The 19,198-nt window shown below is 36.5% G+C and overlaps 1 protein-coding gene across 1 annotated transcript in view; it reads right to left on the bottom strand.

The window, feature by feature from the left end:
* Positions 1 to 3,006: 3,006 nt before the first annotated feature.
* The window catches only part of LOC106874258 (signal recognition particle subunit SRP54), a 33,961-nt gene continuing 17,769 nt past the window's right edge, over positions 3,007 to 19,198 (bottom strand). Inside the window, exons 7-15 of the mRNA XM_014921917.3 lie at positions 18,440 to 18,590; positions 17,524 to 17,583; positions 14,514 to 14,602; positions 13,043 to 13,230; positions 11,701 to 11,774; positions 10,319 to 10,427; positions 7,778 to 7,948; positions 6,804 to 6,899; positions 3,007 to 3,422 (exon numbers count right to left, since the gene is read on the bottom strand). Of these exons, the coding sequence (XP_014777403.1) occupies positions 3,331 to 3,422; positions 6,804 to 6,899; positions 7,778 to 7,948; positions 10,319 to 10,427; positions 11,701 to 11,774; positions 13,043 to 13,230; positions 14,514 to 14,602; positions 17,524 to 17,583; positions 18,440 to 18,590 (1,030 nt within the window). The 3' untranslated portion in view covers positions 3,007 to 3,330. The remainder of the gene's footprint in view (positions 3,423 to 6,803; positions 6,900 to 7,777; positions 7,949 to 10,318; positions 10,428 to 11,700; positions 11,775 to 13,042; positions 13,231 to 14,513; positions 14,603 to 17,523; positions 17,584 to 18,439; positions 18,591 to 19,198) is intronic.

Here is a 19,198-nt window from a genome sequence, read left to right as displayed (position 1 = left end):
AGATGCTGAATCTGAAGCCAAATACGACAAATAGCTACGTTTGCAGGGTATCTATGTAGTGAAATAACTTTGCCGTCTACATTCTTCCCTCTATAGTGGCTGCATATACAGCAGTATTTGCGTGATTTCTTCGGAGACATATTAACCGGTCAGTACAGTATGTGAGTCGTTAGTCTGTGGAAGTTAAAGCAAGTCACTGAGTATGCGTACATGTCATACGGGAGAGTTCCAATCAGGGGTGGATAACAACCTTATCGGAACCCCCTAAAGGTCAACTATTTATTACGAACGTGTTCGGCAAGCTCATCTAAATACATTATATAAACTGACAGTAATTATTTTGTTAGTAAAAGTGGAAAACTAAGACGTAATTTATTTTGGCAATTTTTAATCATATAAATACTAAGAATTAATGATGTATAAAAGTCAATAATGAACAGCCATTTTGTTTCGATATTTCATGTAAACCAGGATGTTTTTACAGATTCCACTACTTCCAACAACTTGATTAAACAGTGGATTTGGCTGAACTTTGTCGCCATCCTGGTGATGTGCACTTGGAAAGAGGTATCATCACTCATGTCGATACCCAGGTCCCTCACTGATTTAGTCTCTGGGATTGTAATTCCCTGTGAACCAGTGTACCCTGTAAGTTTCATATTCAGTTTTGGACACTGGTAGAGCAGGGCTTGGAATTTTTCAACATTAAACTGCATATTATTATCCTCAGCCCATCTGTAAATTGTAAATTGAGTCCATTGTAAATTGCTGCAGATGTGCAACATCGCTGGGGCTCTGTATTTTCTGAGACTTTCGTATCATCTGCATAGCTGGCAATCTGGGCAATTGAGGGCATATCTGATTATTTATATATATATATATATAATTTTTCCAAAGTATGTATTGCATTGTGTTGATGGGCTTGCACTTAAAATTCTCATATTTTTAATCAAAATTTGTTAGTTACTATGGTGACAACACTATTTTTCACATAAATTCTCTCTCAACAACTTTTTCTTCTCCCCTTTTTACTGCCTAAATATGTTGTGACGGGGGTTATCTCCTATTTATTCCTTCTCTTCTTTCCTCCTTTTATATAGATGTTGCTACAGACAGACAGATGGAGATCAGCTTCTCTTTTATGTCTAACTTTAGCACAAGAAACAGTTTTGGAGTAGCAATACAGATAATTTAATCTTCTTTAATGTATGACTTTATTTTATCCAGACCCAAAAGATGAACAGGAATGTTTCGACTGAACAATTTAAAGATAGATAACTAAATATTGCAAGAGAATCTTGTTCATCATTCTATTTTGTTAATCTCCACTGAACATCTCAGAAATTTCAAATCGATTCATTTTCATTAAACTTGCAATTATTCACATTTTGATCCAATATGTCAAAATATTTCACTTGAGAATCTGCATATTCTTAAAATAATTTTCAGTCGTGTTATATATGGGAAGAGTTGTAATTAATAGAATTGTGAGCATGTGTGATTCTTTGTTTGTTTTTGGACTCCTTGTATCATTCGACATTAGGAAGGGCATCTAGCTGTAGAAACCATGCCAAATCAGACGGTAACATGGTGCAGCTTTCCAGCTTACCTGTTCCGGTCAAACCATCTAACCCATACCAGCATGGAAAGCAGATACTAAATGATGATGATTTCCTTTTTTTAAAATATCATATCATCATCCTCATCGTTTAACGTCTGCTTTCCATGCTAGCAGGGGTTGGACTGGTGAGCCAGATGGCTACACCAAGCTCCAATCTGATTTGGCAGAGTTTCTACGGCTGGATGCCCTTCCTAATGTCAACCACTCTGAGAGTGTAGTGGGTGCTTTTACGTGCCACCGGCACGAGGGCCAGTCAGGCGGTACTGGCAACGGCCATGCTCAAAATGGTGTATTTTATATGCCACCTGCACTGGCAACGACCTCGCTCAAATGTCTTTTCATGTGCCACCGGCACAAGTACCAGGAAAGCGACGCTGGTAACGATCACGCTCAAATGGTGCATATATTCTCAATTAAATAAAATTATTTTGTCTTAAATCTTTATTCCAGATTTATTGCCAAAAGATTTAATGCATTAATGAAATTGCAGAACAGGCAAGTGTTTCTTCATAAGAGATGGGGTTTTTTTTCTTTCTTTTTGTTTTCTTTTCTTGTAATGCCCTCTGAATTTGCTTCAGGCACAACAGTGCTGAGAGCTTTATGGAGCTGCAAGATGAAATATGTAATCAGGCGTAAAGTTTAATATCAACATGACAGACTAAATGAAAATTGAGATATGCAATCAACCACATACCTACTTCTCTAACAACCTCATTTAAGAACACACATCATGGGTTGGGGACACTTCAACATATAATCCAGCAAAAGAAGGTCTTATAGGCCTGAGTTAATATAGTGATTTCAAATTTTAGCACAAGGCCAGCAATTTCAGTGGAGAGGTAAGTTGATTACATTGACCCCAGTCTTCAACTAATATTTATTTGTTGACCATGTAAGGATGAAAGGCAAAGTCAACCTTGGCAGAATTTGAACTCAGAATGTGAAGATAGATGAAATTCCTCTAATCCCAGTGTGCTAATGATTCTGCTAGCTCACTGCCTTAGAACTGAGTTAATATATTGCCAGAAATACAGCATAAGAGAATTCAAAGAACTAACCAAAAAACAGTTTGTTAATATCCAAATATGAACACACTTTAACCCTTTTGATACCAACCGAAGACTACTTCTGGTTCTGGGATACAAATTTTCTGTTTTAAAATTATCTAAAAGAAAAACTTTCCATCAAAATTTCATGTTAATTTATGTTCCAAACACCAGCTTCATTATGACAAAGGTATTTTAATAAATTCTTCATTATTGTCAAAATTAACAGGAACAAAGTCAGTGCATTTCAACAGAAATATGGTAACAAAAGGGTCAAACTGACACTTCAAATCACACATTATGTACAGATCAATATGAATTATAGTAAAAACATCCAGCTACCAGTCTGAATCAAATATATTTAATATAAAAATCTTTTAATTTCTAAAATTTAAATAAGCAAATTCATAGGAATTAGTCAACCATTTGTGGTGTTCAAGATCAAAGCTCATAAACATCCAAATGTATTGGAAGAAATGGTAAAGGATATTGTTTTACAAATAATTAGAAATATTCTGTTAATTTTGGGTTTCAAAAAAATACATTTTATTATTTTTTCTTCTCAATGTGGGAGACGATGTAGACGTAATTGTCTAGTCGTGTGTTTGTTTATAGTTGTGTATGTAATAATATATAAACAATTCATTATACTAATTATTGCCATTAACGCTCTCCCATGTTGAACATATTTCCAAGTTTTCCAGCAGCACCTTGTTGGAACTGACGCATCATGGATTGTAGTCCTTGCATTCCACCTGGAAAAACAGATAAGATTTTTATTGCTTGTCAATACTGAATATGAAATGAAATGAGGTTAATAAATGCTAGAGACACATAAATGGCACCAGTACCAGTTACACATAAAAGGCACCCATACCAGTGACATGTAAAAGACACTCCGTGGAGTGGTTAGCATTAGGAAGGTCACCCAGCCATAGAAATGAAGACTAAACAGACTGGAACCTGGTGCAGCTCTCCAGCTTATCAGCTAGTCAAATTTTCTAACCTATGCCAACATGTAAAATGCATCTTTGATGATGATGATGAAATGGCTACATGTTTTTAAAGCTGTTCATTAATTTTTACCCCATGTGATGGATTCCTCTTTTTTGGAGAAGGAATTTTTCCTGTCATTAGCCAATCATGCAATAAAAAAGGGTAGTTTTATTTTGTCAGTCAGAGCATTGTTTAGGGTCACAACACAAGTTACAGTATAGTCTGAAGTCATAAAACTAATAAAAGGACACTTTGTCAGTCGTTGAGAAGTATTCAGTTCAAACACTGGTTCAGTCTCAGAACTTTAACAGTACACTTAATTTGATAAGCTGGATGTTCAGTTGATGAAACAACTGAATGTTCACCATCAAAACTGACAGAGGATCCCTGATATAAAGGCGTTGTGGAATACATGGGTGAGTGGTGAGTGAAAGAGGAAGTTGATGAAGCTAGAGGTTTTCATGAATGATAAAAAGTTGTTTAGCTCCCTTGGTTAGTTTACGGTCAAAGATGTTCCAGCTGTAACCATCTCATCTTTTTCTATATCAAGGTCTACATTGACATCTACATTAACCATTGTGTCCTCGTTTATGGTAGGCTCTGACTACAAGTCATGTGACAATGTGTTGACTTCTTTGTTGGTTTGGTGATAATATGAGGAGTGTTTATAGTTAGTAGTAGTAGGAGGAGCAGGAGGGAGGCAACCATGAATATTGCAGGTCATCCCAAATTGATAACATTGACACAGTGGTGTGATTAAGGTGAAACACAGCTGAGGTGATACATAGAGGAGGCATATGAGATATGAGGTGGGGCTCAGAAGAAAGAGACGAAATAGTATATATTTCTGTGCTAAAGGTTGTAGTACATTAGTAAATGAGTGACAGCTAATCAACTGGTTGGTCTTGTTTCACAAGTGATCAAAGATGTACGTGTGTGTGTAACAGTAGCATAGCTTCCTAATAGATGGGATTTATACTTTAATCTTTATAGAAGATTGTCATTTGATCAGAATTTAGACCAGAAGAGGAAATATGGTTGTTGAGCTGCAATCTTTGGTGACTGCGTGCATGTATGTGTGTTTGTATATATCATAGTATCACAGTATCAACCAGACTGCCAGATACTGTTATACACTGCTGACCACAATGCACTTCCAATTTTATCTTGATTGCACCATTCTTTTCTATCTTGACCTGAATTGCTTGACTAGATTATCTTCCCATATCATGGAAGCCTTCCAGGTAGCCCTTTCCAATCTCTTGGATACGACTTGGCAACTTGCATGGGTCCACCTGTTGTCTGTGAATATTGCAACATGTCTGGCCCAACGCAACTTGTGCTATCGGTACTCTATAATCACATTGTTCACTCTGCTCCATTCTGAGATCTCATTTCCAGTGTGCTCCCTTTGTGATGCTTCTAACATGGATCTTTCCATACCCCTTTGCGTTGTAGCTAATCCTCTTTGTAATAACCCACATCTCATTTGCATATGAGAACACAGGTAAAATAGTGCTATTGAAGAGTCTGGCACATATGGTATTGTCTGGCTTTGTTCCAAGTACATCCTTTATTGAGTTAGATGCCTTCCATTCTGCCCTTGTTCTCTTTAAGATTTCAGTATCCATATCTCGACACATATTCATTGCATGCGCTAACTAGATATACACCTTTACCTCCTTGATTTCATCACTTCCCACTTCTATTCAGCCATGTGCTAAAGATAGCAACACGGCTCTCAGCAAAATTCTTAAAAGAAAGGGATCTTTTAGTGGGTAACATGTGAGTCTGTTGGATTTGGTTCTACAGTAGGAGGAAGTGTTTATGACTGTTTCCATACTCTTTAAGATGGTGGAAATGAGAACAATTGATCAGAAATGGTAGGATCAGAGAGCTTAATCTAAGGGGTGATGGGAGACACTTTAGAATTTTGTCATAAATAAAATGGAACTCCTACTGAGTCTAGCAAAGATAGCAGCTAGATTTCAAGGACATGGAATATAGTGGAAGGGACATTGCTAAATTTTTGAAATCAGTGTCACATGTGAGCATGGTGGTGAGACTGGTATCACTTTTATTTCATTAAATATACAGTGAACCCAAACTTTCCTATGATAGACTTAGCATGCTACCCAATTTAATCTTACAGCATTCAAACCAACCACATCCAGCCCGAATATTTTACCTGTTTTATGTTCAAACCGCCCAGATCTGGCCTTACACACCTATCCTACAATGTAATTCTAAAAATTAAACCATCACATAATTGAAATCTCAAAGTTACTGGATAATGCATGATTAATTTAAAACAATGTGAATAAATAAGCATTACAGTTAAAAAGAGAAATACAAATGCTAGAGGGTTACTACCACCTCCAGGACCTAGGATGTCTTTTGTGGAGTCCACTATGCTTCAGGCCTTCCAATATGAAAATAACCCAAACCTTAATACACTGCTTCTTACCACAGAAGTTAACCTATGAGATGTAGCTTCTTCGTGCCTTTCACCCAACAGTTTCAGACCACTACTGTTCATGTATATGCCAGAGTCACTATCCCCACTCACTTCCCTCGAACAAAGTGATATATATATATAATAAAATAATTTCATATCAATCTCCCAAATGGAGTTACAGTTTATGAATACATTTACTTAAAAATATATCGATGAGGACTTCATTATAATAGCAGATGGGAGACAATGGAGAAACAAAATTGATGAGAAAGAAGTGATACAGTAGGCTTAGCAGTTAAATAGACAAACTAATTCGTAGTTATCTCCCTTAGATTAATTTTGTTATACGAGAACATGTCCAAGTATGGAATGTATGCCGTAACTGGCGTTTCAAACCAGTACCACAAGATATCAAACAGAAAGGTTCATATTAATATGACAGCTTTTATCAGCGAATGTGAGATCAAAATAGCTGAAGGCTGCAGCAGAACACTGGAAAAGTTTCTTAATAGCATCATGTTAATTATACAACTTAATTATGTATCTCGTTACTTATACATCCCTTGATTTATAGCAACACCTCATAAATAGATGCAGTACTTGATTAATGTAACCATGTAATTATTAAAGATCTTAATCTCACCCAACAAATCTGCAATGTAAATAATATAAAACTACTCACCCATTTGTTGCAAAACTTTTGGGTTCATCATTTTGGCCATTTGTTGATTGAGTTTTGTCATTTGAGCAGAATTGACATTTTTGTTGATGTCTCCACCTAGAATAAAAAGATTTCAGGGGAAATTTTAGATCAATCAAGTAAAGTGATAATTTCTATAACTAATTAGGGATAAAATGTTACAAAAAGGTTTCTGTAGAAATGGTCTCGACTGGAAAAAAAATTGACTGGTTTAATAAATATGTTTATTATTCAAAGTTCGATAATCTGATGTCTATTTATGAAAGCAGATTAAGTTCAAGCACATTCCAAGTGTGAAAATTTAGAGTTTGTTATAATGTAAATGGAAAATATATTTTCATGATTGATAAATTCTGTCTGGCATCACTGAATATAAGAAAAGTGGGTAGTAATAAAAAAAGAAAAATTTTTTAACTCAGGTGTATAACATGATGACGAACATCATTGTATTCAGTCAGGTTTAAAAATGAATGCGAGTTGTAACTCATAGTTCAAAGTAATATTATAGCATTTCAAACAGGATTATACTGAGTGATATGACTGCACTTACCAGTGTATTATGAGGAAGAGGAATCTCCTGGCAAATACAGTTGTCCAGTTATGACAATGATGGCTATACAAAAGCTGTAGGTAAGGCTTAATCACCAGTAAATGTTCAACATTTACTGTATTGGATAAGAAAGACATCTATCTAATCTTGCTTCTCACTGAAAACATCATGTGATTACTAATTCACATAATTCTTCTTAATTGTCCACACTAATAACACACACAATCTCATCTCATAACTATCTTTAATAGTTATGACCTGAGACCGTGACGATTAGACAGGTTTTTTTACAGTGGCAATAACTTCTTGGGACTTAAATATATTTGGCCTTGGACATTTCTCAATGCAAGTTTTACTTTCTACAACAAAATAATTATGAAAATGAAAATATAAAATTGAAACATACCTTTGAAAAGTCCCTTAATACCTCCCATCTTCTTCACCATTTGGGCAAACTTCTTATATTGTTGTAAGAGTTCACTAACTTCTCGAACAGATACACCTGCCCCTCGAGCAACTCTCTGGTATCGTGATGGCTGCCTGGCAAATAGTTTTTCTCCCTCTAAACTGTCAAGTTCTGTTACAAATAATAAAAAAAAAGAGCTACAAAATTCTATAGAAAAAATTTTCTTAACACAAAAGCAATGTACAAAATGAGATGTATGATTTTATCAACGTATTGTACTCATTCCTTAAAGTACAAGAGATATGCAGCACACTCACATTTTAGCATTGTACTACATACACACTGACAAATAAACTGGTAGGATTTGTAGTATCTTATCCTCATTCTCTTCAATAACACGTCATCTTGTCCTGTAAAGCTCAACAATTTCAGATTAAGCTTTACTACTCCTTACTGTATCTTCCCTGTCTCCCCTACATTAACTAGTTCCACTCTCAACATAAGCAACCCTTCCACTTCATAGCTCGTCAACTTCCCTTTCATGTCCTAAACTAGGAAAGCTATCTCTCCTCCACACATTACTTGATGTCTTTAGAACATATTTTTGCCAATTTATTTCTCTCCAGCCTCTGAAGACATCTTTTACATATAGCACCTTGAAGCATCCTACTCTCACATGTACCATATATTGTCTATTGTTTTTCACAGAAAGAAAATCATTTTGTTATCCAACACAGGTAACAACAATTACTTCTGTTTTGTTCCTTTGTTATTTTAGGGGAACTCACATCGATTACTAAAAATACCTGTACAGGTAAAGAATACACAAAACCAGCACTGAAAAAAAAATAGCAATTCCACTTACCAAATTTTAACTGCAAAAATTTAAATTTTTGTTGCCAAAAGTTACAAATTTCATCTGAAGCATAAAAACTTCTGGTCCTCAAGTAGTCAGACCAAACAGACTCTTCCATTTCATGAATAAAATTCTTTGACAGTCATACAGTCACCTCTTTCTCTCTCTCTATCACACACACACAAATGGAACAACATATTAAAACACAAACTATTTCTGCTGTGTGCTAGCTTCGCTAACTTCATCTTATATTTATATTTGTCATCATCATCCTTTAACATTTGTTTTCCATCATAGACTGGGTTAAACAGTTTTACCAGAGCTGGTCAGCTGGGAAGCTGCACCAGGTTCCAGTCTGATTTGGCTTGGTTTCTATGGCCTTTCTTAATGACAATCACTTTGCAATGTGTGCTGGGTGTTTTTAACATGCCACTGGCACAAGCATTTTCTGAGTGGCACTGGCACAAGTGCTTTTTATGTGGCAATCTCTTCAAAATCAGTACACCATAATAATAAATATATCATATTGAACAATACAGAATAAAACAGAACACAAAACATCACAGCAGACCATAAATTAACACGAATAATTAGTTGGATATTAGAGTAATCAGATGAAGTGTATGGGAGAGGTGTTTGTGTGGAGACATGATATTTATGGAAGAGGATGGCTGTATTAACAAATGGCAAGTGCTTGAAAACTGGAACCTATTAGAAGAAGGAGATAGAGCAAAACATGGAGCAAAATGATGAAGACTGAACTCAAGAAACTAAGTCTCATGATGAATGGAGGCTCAAAGGGTGCTGGAGAAGATCCAAACATGGCAATGGTCATTAAAATAGTATTGAAGGTGAAGGTTAGAATGTATGACATATCTATTATATTTCAATTAAGTCTTTATCTACTAACATATTCATTACCCTCTCTTTAATTACTCTTTCTCTCTCTCTCTCTCTCTACTATCATTGTATTATGCCACTTGTATAATGAGGAATGGCATTTAATCTACACTTACTCAGTCTCTCAACCATCACCACTCTATCATTTTACCTCTCTTCTACTACTCTCCTTTACCATCACCCATCCCTATTGCTATCTATCACGTAACTGATGTTATTCATTATTCAACCTCCTTACCAATAACCAACATATAGCTATCACTGTTTCTACTCCATTATTCCCTCCTCTATCATCTTCACACTTTTATTATTGCCCCGCCCCCATTGTCCTCATACTCTCTCTCTCTCTTTACGGTGTTAATCATCACTGTTTTCTATTCACTACCTCCATCCATCAGTCATGTTTGCTTTGAAAGAACAGAGGCAAAGTAGAAATAGGAAGAGGCTCTAGTCTTGCAGGGGACAAGACAACCTATCTATTGTCGGTGTCCCTTTAAAATGCACCCATTTGTAAAGTGGTTGGGTTTAGGAATGGCATCCAGCCATAGAAACCATGCTAGGAAGTGGAATGTACAAGTGAGATGTGATCCTTAAATTTGCTTGGGAGCGCAATAATTCTGAATAAGGACTAGCACATTGAGGATCAGTCTGACCCCATGCCTGTACGGAAAATGCAAAACAATGAATGACAGCTACAAACCATTAGTCTTCTAGAACAAAGTGAATTAACACTACCAAATATTGAGACAAAACAAACATCAAATTGAGTAAATTTAAAAACTGACCTTCATCATTCATACTGTCCATAATAGTCATAAACTTTTTGAGTCGAGCCATTGACTCTTGTTCACTGCCTTTACTCATAAATTCACTGCCAAAACCAGGTATCATACCCTGACAAAAGAAAAAGTAGAATAATTATTTTTAGGGCATACATGTGAGATGTGTATTCTGATGTGGAGAAAGTATAGTTGGATATGTAGGGAAGTGTGTAAAGTAGGCATGTAAACAGGTGTGTTAAGTAGGTGTACAGATAGGTGCATAACTAGATGTATAGTTGAGTAGTTATGTTATTCAAAATTGAAATAAAATCCTTTCAGAAACTCTTCAAACAACAATGTTAAAAAGATAAAATTATTATAAAGAGTGAACTTATATTGCTGAAACTGTCATTATTAGGAAACTTGTAGATAAAGGTGTCTTTATAAAGAAATTCTTAAAGACATTTAACTTTATAAGAAAGATCTTAGAAGTAGTTACCTTTATTAGGAAACTCTATGAGATACTTATCTTCATTAGGGAATTCTTAGAGATAGCTATCTATATAAGGAAACTCTCAGAGATAGCTATTTTTCTATCTTTGTAAGGAAAATATTCCAAAGTTAGTAATTTTCTCTTCTCACAACTAAAGTTTTCATTTCTATTTTCATTGTTCTACACATTTTTCTACTATCATGGGAATGAATGTTTTTGTTGGCGCCATTGTTTTGCCTCCCTACAAGCTCAGTAACAACAAGAAAAACAATATCTACAGATTATCCCCGGTCCCTGAAATAAGTTTAGGAAAGGATGGAAATGAACCAAGATTCAGGGCTTACTGCAGTCAGAAGAAATACATCAAGAGATCTTGAGTTATACTCATTTAGAATTAGTCAGAATATTTACAATGGAGTGGGCACCTCTAAAAGCACTTAAGGTATTATACACGCAATTTGACACACACAATGTTATGTACCTGTAGGCACACTGCAACGGTTGTGGCGATTTACTAAGAATTGATTTAAAATATCTTGTCCAACTCCACAGATCTAGTAATCAAAAGTACCCAGCTTCCTTCCACTCCCAACTAGTTTCAGTAGCACAAAGATACCTTTGAGCCAACGAGGGAGCTTCTATATAGTTGGATTGCTACAAACAGCAGCTAAATGTACCTCAAATTGCATCCTAGCATTTTCAAACAGGAAGGATACATTAGATTATATACTCTTAGATGACCCTATAGAAAAATAAAGTGGTTATGACTAGAAAGTTTTTATTCATAGTTCTCTCCTCAGTCAATGCTGACCTGGAGGTAAACCACAAAGACACCCTAGCAAGATATACAGTTACCTCTCTCTCTCTCTCTCTCCAAATGTTACATTAACAAACAGCCATGTTAAACCCTTACCATAATTTGTCCAAATGGTCCCATTTTCATGATATTTTGAAACTGTTCATACATGTCACGCAGAGTGAACTGACCTGGAAAATCAAAGAAATATGGTTAAGTTCCCTATCTTTGTCAAATATGTCAATTTTTGCCAAATCTAGTCAATGGAAACACAACATTCCCAAGAAAATCTCTGACTCCCCATCAACCTTCAACCAATGAATCTCACTCCTACCACATCAAATGCAATAGAAACACTCATAAACAGCCAACTCCTCCTTAACACTCTGAGTTTCTCTTTCTCTTCCCCCTCTATGGTCATCATTATGATTTTCATAAAACCAGATCTACAATTATATATAGTACAATATACTATTGGCTTTACCATTATTTATATCTAGTATTGGAATTTTTTTTTATTAACCAGTTTCCTCACAACATACATAAATGGAGCTCTCTCGTTCACATTCTATCAACTATGTGTACTCCAGGGTTCAGTCATATCTTTCCTATTCTTCCTTCCGTACATTAATCCGTCTTACTGTTAGACTTCCTTCCATATTTAGACATCATTCACATACAACCTAGCTACCTCACACTATACATGCACTTCTGTAAACAAGAGAACCAAAATTATATTGAGGGCTTCACCATTAATCCCTTTTGGCTACTCAATCCTATAGTAAGGAAACTATTCTATAACCGCTTTACACATGAACAACAGACAGCTAAAATCTATAAAGTCACTACCATTGAATGACACATCTATATCATCACCAAACTTCAACCCAAATTTAGGCTTCTTTCTTATTCAGAGCCAGAAAATACTTCAGACTTGATCAACAGTTAGACCCTCAACAAAGATTAGTTACAACTTGTTTTGGAGTATTACTCACATGTGCTGCTGCTACTATTATTACATAAATATCTTCTGACATTTCAAATATTCACACACAACTTCTGGCTCACAGACGTACTGTTTCATCTATTACAACAGTTTCTGTTTCTCTGAACTAACAAATCCCTGCATCTTTTCAAAGCCCATCCTTTCATTCCAATATCACCCTAACTGTCTCCCTCAACAAACCCCTCACAACACATCTTGCTTAGCTGTCTCCCTAAAACATGCAGTCCTCTGAAATTCCCTCTCAACCCACATTTTCTGTACAATTATCAACTTACATGAGTTCAAAGACAAAACATAAACCACAAGTCATCTAAATACAGAAATCATAACACAGGTCTGAAACCAATGAACCAGGTCCCAGAACAATAAATAGTTAGTATGAAGCTAATAAGTTAAATACTATAGGAGTCACTCAATTTCCCTGAAGAATGTCACAAACAGAGATGTTCTTACCCTGCTTTAGTTTCTTCATAAGTTCCTCATTGTCATCCAACTTCAGTTCATTGACTCGGTCAATCAAGCCCTCTATGTCACCCATTCCAAGAAGTTTACTAACAAATGGTTGAACTTTAAATGGTTCAAAATCATCAATATGTTCTCCAGTTCCAATGAAAATTACTGGACTTTTTGTTGCAGCCACTCTGCAAACAGAAACAGACATTAGCTTGGTTGTTCAGTGACAATTTTTTCCTCACTTATTCAACACACACACAACTGAACCAATGAACAATACTGTTACAAGAAATAGCAAACAAAGCTCCCTCATATTACACTTAACCATTTTGAAAAGATGGGAGGATTGTAATTTGTTTAATACAGTTCTAGATCTACAGTGCTGGAGGGAAGGACAGAGTGGTTATGGCTGGAACTCTTAATAACAAGTTAGCTCAGCCAGGTCTGATTTGTAGCAAAAAAGAACAACAATCAAATATAAAGACTATTTAGAATGTAAAGAAGTTTTCTTTTTTATCAATAACACAGCAAATCAAATCTAAGACTAAAATAGATACTCTCTTGCTTGTTTCAGTCTTTTGACTGTGGACATGCTGGAGCACAGCCTTTAGTCGAGCAAATCAACCCCAGGACTTGTTCTTTGTAAGCCTAGTACTTATTCTATTTTTCTCTTAGGCCGAACCGCTAAGTGACGGGGATGTAAACACACCAGCATTGGTTGTCAAGCGATATTGGGGGACAAACATATACACACACATACATATATATGACGGACTTCTTTCAGTTTCCGTCTACCAAATCCACTCACAAGGCTTTGGTCAGCCCGAAGCTATAGTAGAAGACACTTGCCCAAGGTGCCATGCAGTGGGACTGAACCCGGAACCATGTGATTGGTAAGCAAGCTACTTACCACACAGCCACTCCTGCGCTTATATTCAATAATTATATAATAAAATATATCATAAAATATGATTTAATTCTTTAAGGATACATGGATATGGAATTTACTTTGTTACATTGAAGTCTCAAGCTTTATCTCAGTGGGACACTTTGGGCAAGTGTCTTCTACAATAGCATTGGACCAACAAATGTCTTGTGAGCATCCACAGATGCTTGCTGTGCAAGTATATGTGGGTGGGCAGGTAGCAAGATAGGTAGATATGCAGATGTGTGTATGTGCATATGTATATTTATATGTATGTCTGTGTGTGTTTACATGAAAAGCACTGAGTGAAAATTGGTTATGGTTGTTGACATTTTGTGATAACAAACAATTGCATTGCTTTGCACTTTGGTGTTAGAAAGGATATCCAGCATTAAAACAATGTCACAGTAAGTATTCATTTATCCCATGTTATGAAAACAGATGTAAGACAAATGAATGATATTAATTATATCAACATTAATGACTGGCCATACTAAATAAAAAAACATATAAAGTATAAATAAAAAGAAAGTTGTGTCAACTTACGCACTTAAAGCTCCACCACCTTTTGCATGACTGTCAAGTTTAGTTATAATTACAGAACCAATATCTACTTTTTCTTTGAAAGCACGGGCCTGGAATAAAAAAAACATAACATCAAAGAGTGTACAGTGATGCCCCTCTTCTGTTGCCTAAATATTCTCTACCTTTTCCTAGCTATCATCGTATTTTGGTTTTTTGCCCCACGTGTATCACCTCTACACAGTTTGTTCACAGAATTTCACTGTAGTTAACATAATTATACAAGAATGGACAAATTTTATAATTATTATTTTTAATTTTTGTAAATCTCAGATATTTAGATGTTAAACAGTCAGCAACAAGTTGACAAAGGTCTCTTACTGTTTCCTTTCCTGTGCCTTACATAGACAAGATTTTCCTTAAAATCCTTGAAGTACCAAGAAGTGCTGTCCTCAGCATGATCTGTAACCTTGCATCAATTCCAGTTTTATTTACACAGTCCCCAAAACTATCTGATATGCATCCCAATGCTCTGATCACCACTGGAATCACTAAAACCTTCTCCGTTCCCCACAACTTTCCAACTTCCTCTTCAGAGACTCATACTTCTCCATCTCTTCCTGCTCTTTATCTTTCACTCACCTATCTCCTGGAATAGAGACATTGATAATTTGGGCCTCTTTTTCTTTCTTTTTGACAACTGCAATATCTGGCCTTCTTGCCTCAGTCATTCTATCACACTGAATGGTGAAGTCCCACAAAAGCTTAAATTTATCGTTCTCTAACACCCTTCTGGTTTCTGCTCATACCATTTAGCTGTTCTGACAAACCCACGCTTCTCTGATATCTTCTTTTGGCCTTTCACTATGCCAGCTTAGTACATTCATTTACAAGATGGCTGACCGTTTCTCCTTTTGCTCCACACATTCTACAAAATGATACTTTCATTTTGTCAACATGATGTCTACTGTAGTTAGTTCAGAGAGCCTGCTCCTGGGCACTGCATGCCAGGCCTTCAGTGCATACTTCCAGATCACCAATTCTAAGCCATGACCAGCTCTTATTGCAATCAATGCCTACTTTATTTCTAGTGTACTGCCCATGCATAAGTTTGTCCTTTCATTCCTTTTCAAGTCCTTTTTTCACTCTCTTTTTGTATTTATTAAGGTTTCAATGTGTCATGGTCTCTTACATTTTTAAAGTAACAAACTAGGCTGTTTTCAATACTTTTGACACAATTTTCACAATATATTAGTCCTCAACTTCCTTTCTGGCACTTCAGTAAATTTCAGGCACTCTAATATCCAGCTGTGGAGGACCATGTCATAGACTTTCTTACAAGGCACTCATGCCATGACTAAATTCTTGTGACTCTTTCTACAATCCACATGGATTGTTTTATCAATCAGAAGTCTTTTGTACTACCACTGTTCTTTTCTGCTTTTCCAGCAGAATTTCATTGCTCGCAAGGAATTTATATATGGTCTCAAAGATGATCCCAGCCATAAGTCTCTACATAAGTGACAAGCAGGATATGAGTCTATAATTATCTACTGTGTTGCCTTTAGCAGGGTCCTTCTCTCAGAGAACAGTCATCCATATGGGGATCTCAGCTCAGTTGCTTGACAAGTCGTTCATTTGATAATATATTATTATCATTATTTAAGGTGGCAGACTGACAAAACCATTAGCAAGTCAGACAAATTATTTAGTGGCATTTCTTTCAGATCTTCATGTTCTGAGTTCAAATTCCACCACAATCAACTTTGTCTTTCATCCTTTCAGGATTGATAAATTAAGTACCAGTTGAGCATTGAGATTGATATAATTGACTTACCCACTTCCTCTTAAAATTGCTGCAATTTGAAACCATTATCATTACTAAGAAGCGTCAGTAGTGGTGTGCAAGAGAGATGATTGCGCTGGTTTGGACATGTGGTGAGAATGAATGAGGATAGCTGCGTGAAAAAGTTCCACTCCCTAACAGTTGAGGGAACCCGTGGAAGAGGTAGGCCCAGGAAGACCTGGGCTGAGGTGGTGAGGCAAGACCTTCGAACATTGGGCCTCACCGAGGCGATGACTACTGACTGAGACCTTTGGAAATGTGCTGTGCGTGAGAAGACCTGGCAAGCCAAGTGAGATCGTTGCCAGTGCCCCTGGACTGGCTCTTGTGCGGGTGGCACATAAGATGTACCATCCTGAGCGTGACCGTTGCCAGTACCGCCTGACTGGCCTTGTAGGGTTTTCGAGCGAGATCATTGCCAGTGCCCCTGGACTGGCTCTTGTGCGGGTGGCACATAAAAGACACCATTTCGAGCGTGGCCGTTTTCGTGCGGGTGACACGTAAAAGCACCCACTACACTCTCTGAGTGGTTGGCGTTAGGAAGGGCATCCAGCTGTAGAAACTCTGCCAAATTAGATTGGAGCCTGGTGTAGCCATCCGGTTGCACCAGTCCTCAGTCAAATCATCCAACCCATGCTAGCATGGAAAGCGGACGTTAAACGATGATGATGATGATGATGATGATTATTTAAGGTAGCAAGCTGGTAGAATCATTAGAATGCTTGGTGGTATTTATCCATCTTAAAACATTCTGAGTTCAAATTCCACCAAGGTCGACTTTGCCTTTCATCCTTTCAGGTTCAATAAATTAAGTACCATTGAAACACTGGGGTCAATGTAATCAACTCACCCCTTCCCCAAAAATTTCAGGCCTTGTGCCTATAGTAGTAGAAAGGATTATTAAAGCAGCAAGCTGGTAGACTCGTTAGCATGCTAGGCAAAATACTTAGTGGTATTTCGTCCATCCTTACATTCTGAGACCAAATTCCACTCAGGTCGACTTTGCCTTTCATCCTTTCAGGGTTGATGAAATGACGACTAGTTATGCTCTGGAGTCAATGTAATCAACTAACCCCCTCCTGCAAAATTTCAGGCCCTGTGCCTATAGTAAAAAAGGTTCGTTATTATTATTATTTAAGTCAGCAAGCCTGAGAAAACATTAAGAAAGTAGGAAACATTAAGATAACATACCTGAGCTTCACAAGCTTGACCAATGGAAGCATCCATAACAAAGACCACATTATTTGGATGCTGCAAGTAGAGATATAGCAAATAATAATCTGCAATACAACAGTATATGGAATATAGTCAGTATTTCAAATATTCAGGTCTTTTGTACCATAGACCTTCAAGAGATTTGATCCCTGTTTCTTCTCCCTCCCTTAACTATAGCTGGCATATACATCAGAGTAGTCATTATGATGTCGTCGTCGTCCAGCTTGTTCATTAATGTTATTAGTTATAGGACCAAAGTCACTGTCATCATTTATAAAAGTGGCCTGCAAGATGACCTCATTGAAACGGTCCTGATTATGGTAGATATGCAGAAATCACTGTCACTGTGTTTCCCACAACAAGTCTAAACTTAATTATTCCATCACATACTCCTAGTATCTTCAATTTATTTATTTATTTTTCTGCCTATTCCATGAACTCCAGTAATGTTACATACTCAGAATAATTTATACCCATGTTCCTTACCCACAAAGAATCTAGTTAAAGTTTCCCACTTCCATCTTACCTCTTCTACAAAACACATCTATTCTCCTCCACTCTAGCATATCTGTAATTTCTCCAGATCTACATATCATCACAATAATGCTGACAGCAGTAGCCAAACAGTATTATAGCTAACATGGAAAGATTTCTGGTGATGTCTTAGTTGTTTGATATTTATTTTTCTCAATCTAAAAAGAAGAGAATTGGTGAGATTGCTGGATAACATTTATGGGGTTCTCACAGTTGGCCATCACTCTACACCACTTTGCATGAACATAAACACACAACTTTACTAGACATACACAACACTCTGCAATACCCAATACTATACTACACACAAACACACAAATGGAAACCTAAATTACTTCACCAGTGGTATTGTACTTACAATGGAATTGTAAACCTGTAACATTTCTTCAAACAAAGTATCTTCTTGTTTGTGTCGGCCACTAGTATCAACAACAATTATTTCAAAATTCTCAGCTTTAAATTTTTCAACACCTTCTTGAGCAATAACAACTGGATCGATTTCTGTATAACTGCAAAAGAAACATTTAACAATGTTAAAACTCTACAAGGAAAATATCTAAATCATAAATATATTGAGACTATGGGTTATATGTTCTATCTTTCAACAGGATACTCAGATAGTCTATGACTCCATTTAGCTGTATCGGGATAGAGGTACAAAGTCTTTTCAATAAAGTAACATATGTTAGGTTGATTTTCTGTTAAAAAAAGAAGACTTTACATTATATTGTCTAAAGAGCACAAAAAAAAAAAAGAAACAAACAATAAAAACCCCAAAACAGACAGTGATCATATGGAACCCTATGGTTTGCTTGAGAAGATACATCAAGCTGAATGAAATCTTAGTTGTGGCCAGTGTCAGTGACACATACAAGGTGTCCATGCCGGTGACGCATAAAAGGTACCTGTCCCAGTGAAACATAAGAGGCACCTGTGCCGGTTACATATGAAATGCACCCATGCCAGAGATACGTAAAAGGCACCTGTGCCAGTGACATGTAAAAGGGACCCAGTACACTATGAAGTGGTTGGTGTTAGAAACCAAACCAAATCAGACTGTAGTCTGGTGCAGTGCTCAAGAAATATAGGTTTTATTTAAACCAACAGAGATGGAAGT

This window comes from Octopus bimaculoides, chromosome 11 (genome assembly GCF_046866305.1).
Source record: "Octopus bimaculoides isolate indiv1 chromosome 11, ASM4686630v1, whole genome shotgun sequence".
Classification (NCBI taxonomy): domain Eukaryota; kingdom Metazoa; phylum Mollusca; class Cephalopoda; order Octopoda; family Octopodidae; genus Octopus; species Octopus bimaculoides.
This window is presented reverse-complemented; position numbering and strand designations above follow the sequence as displayed.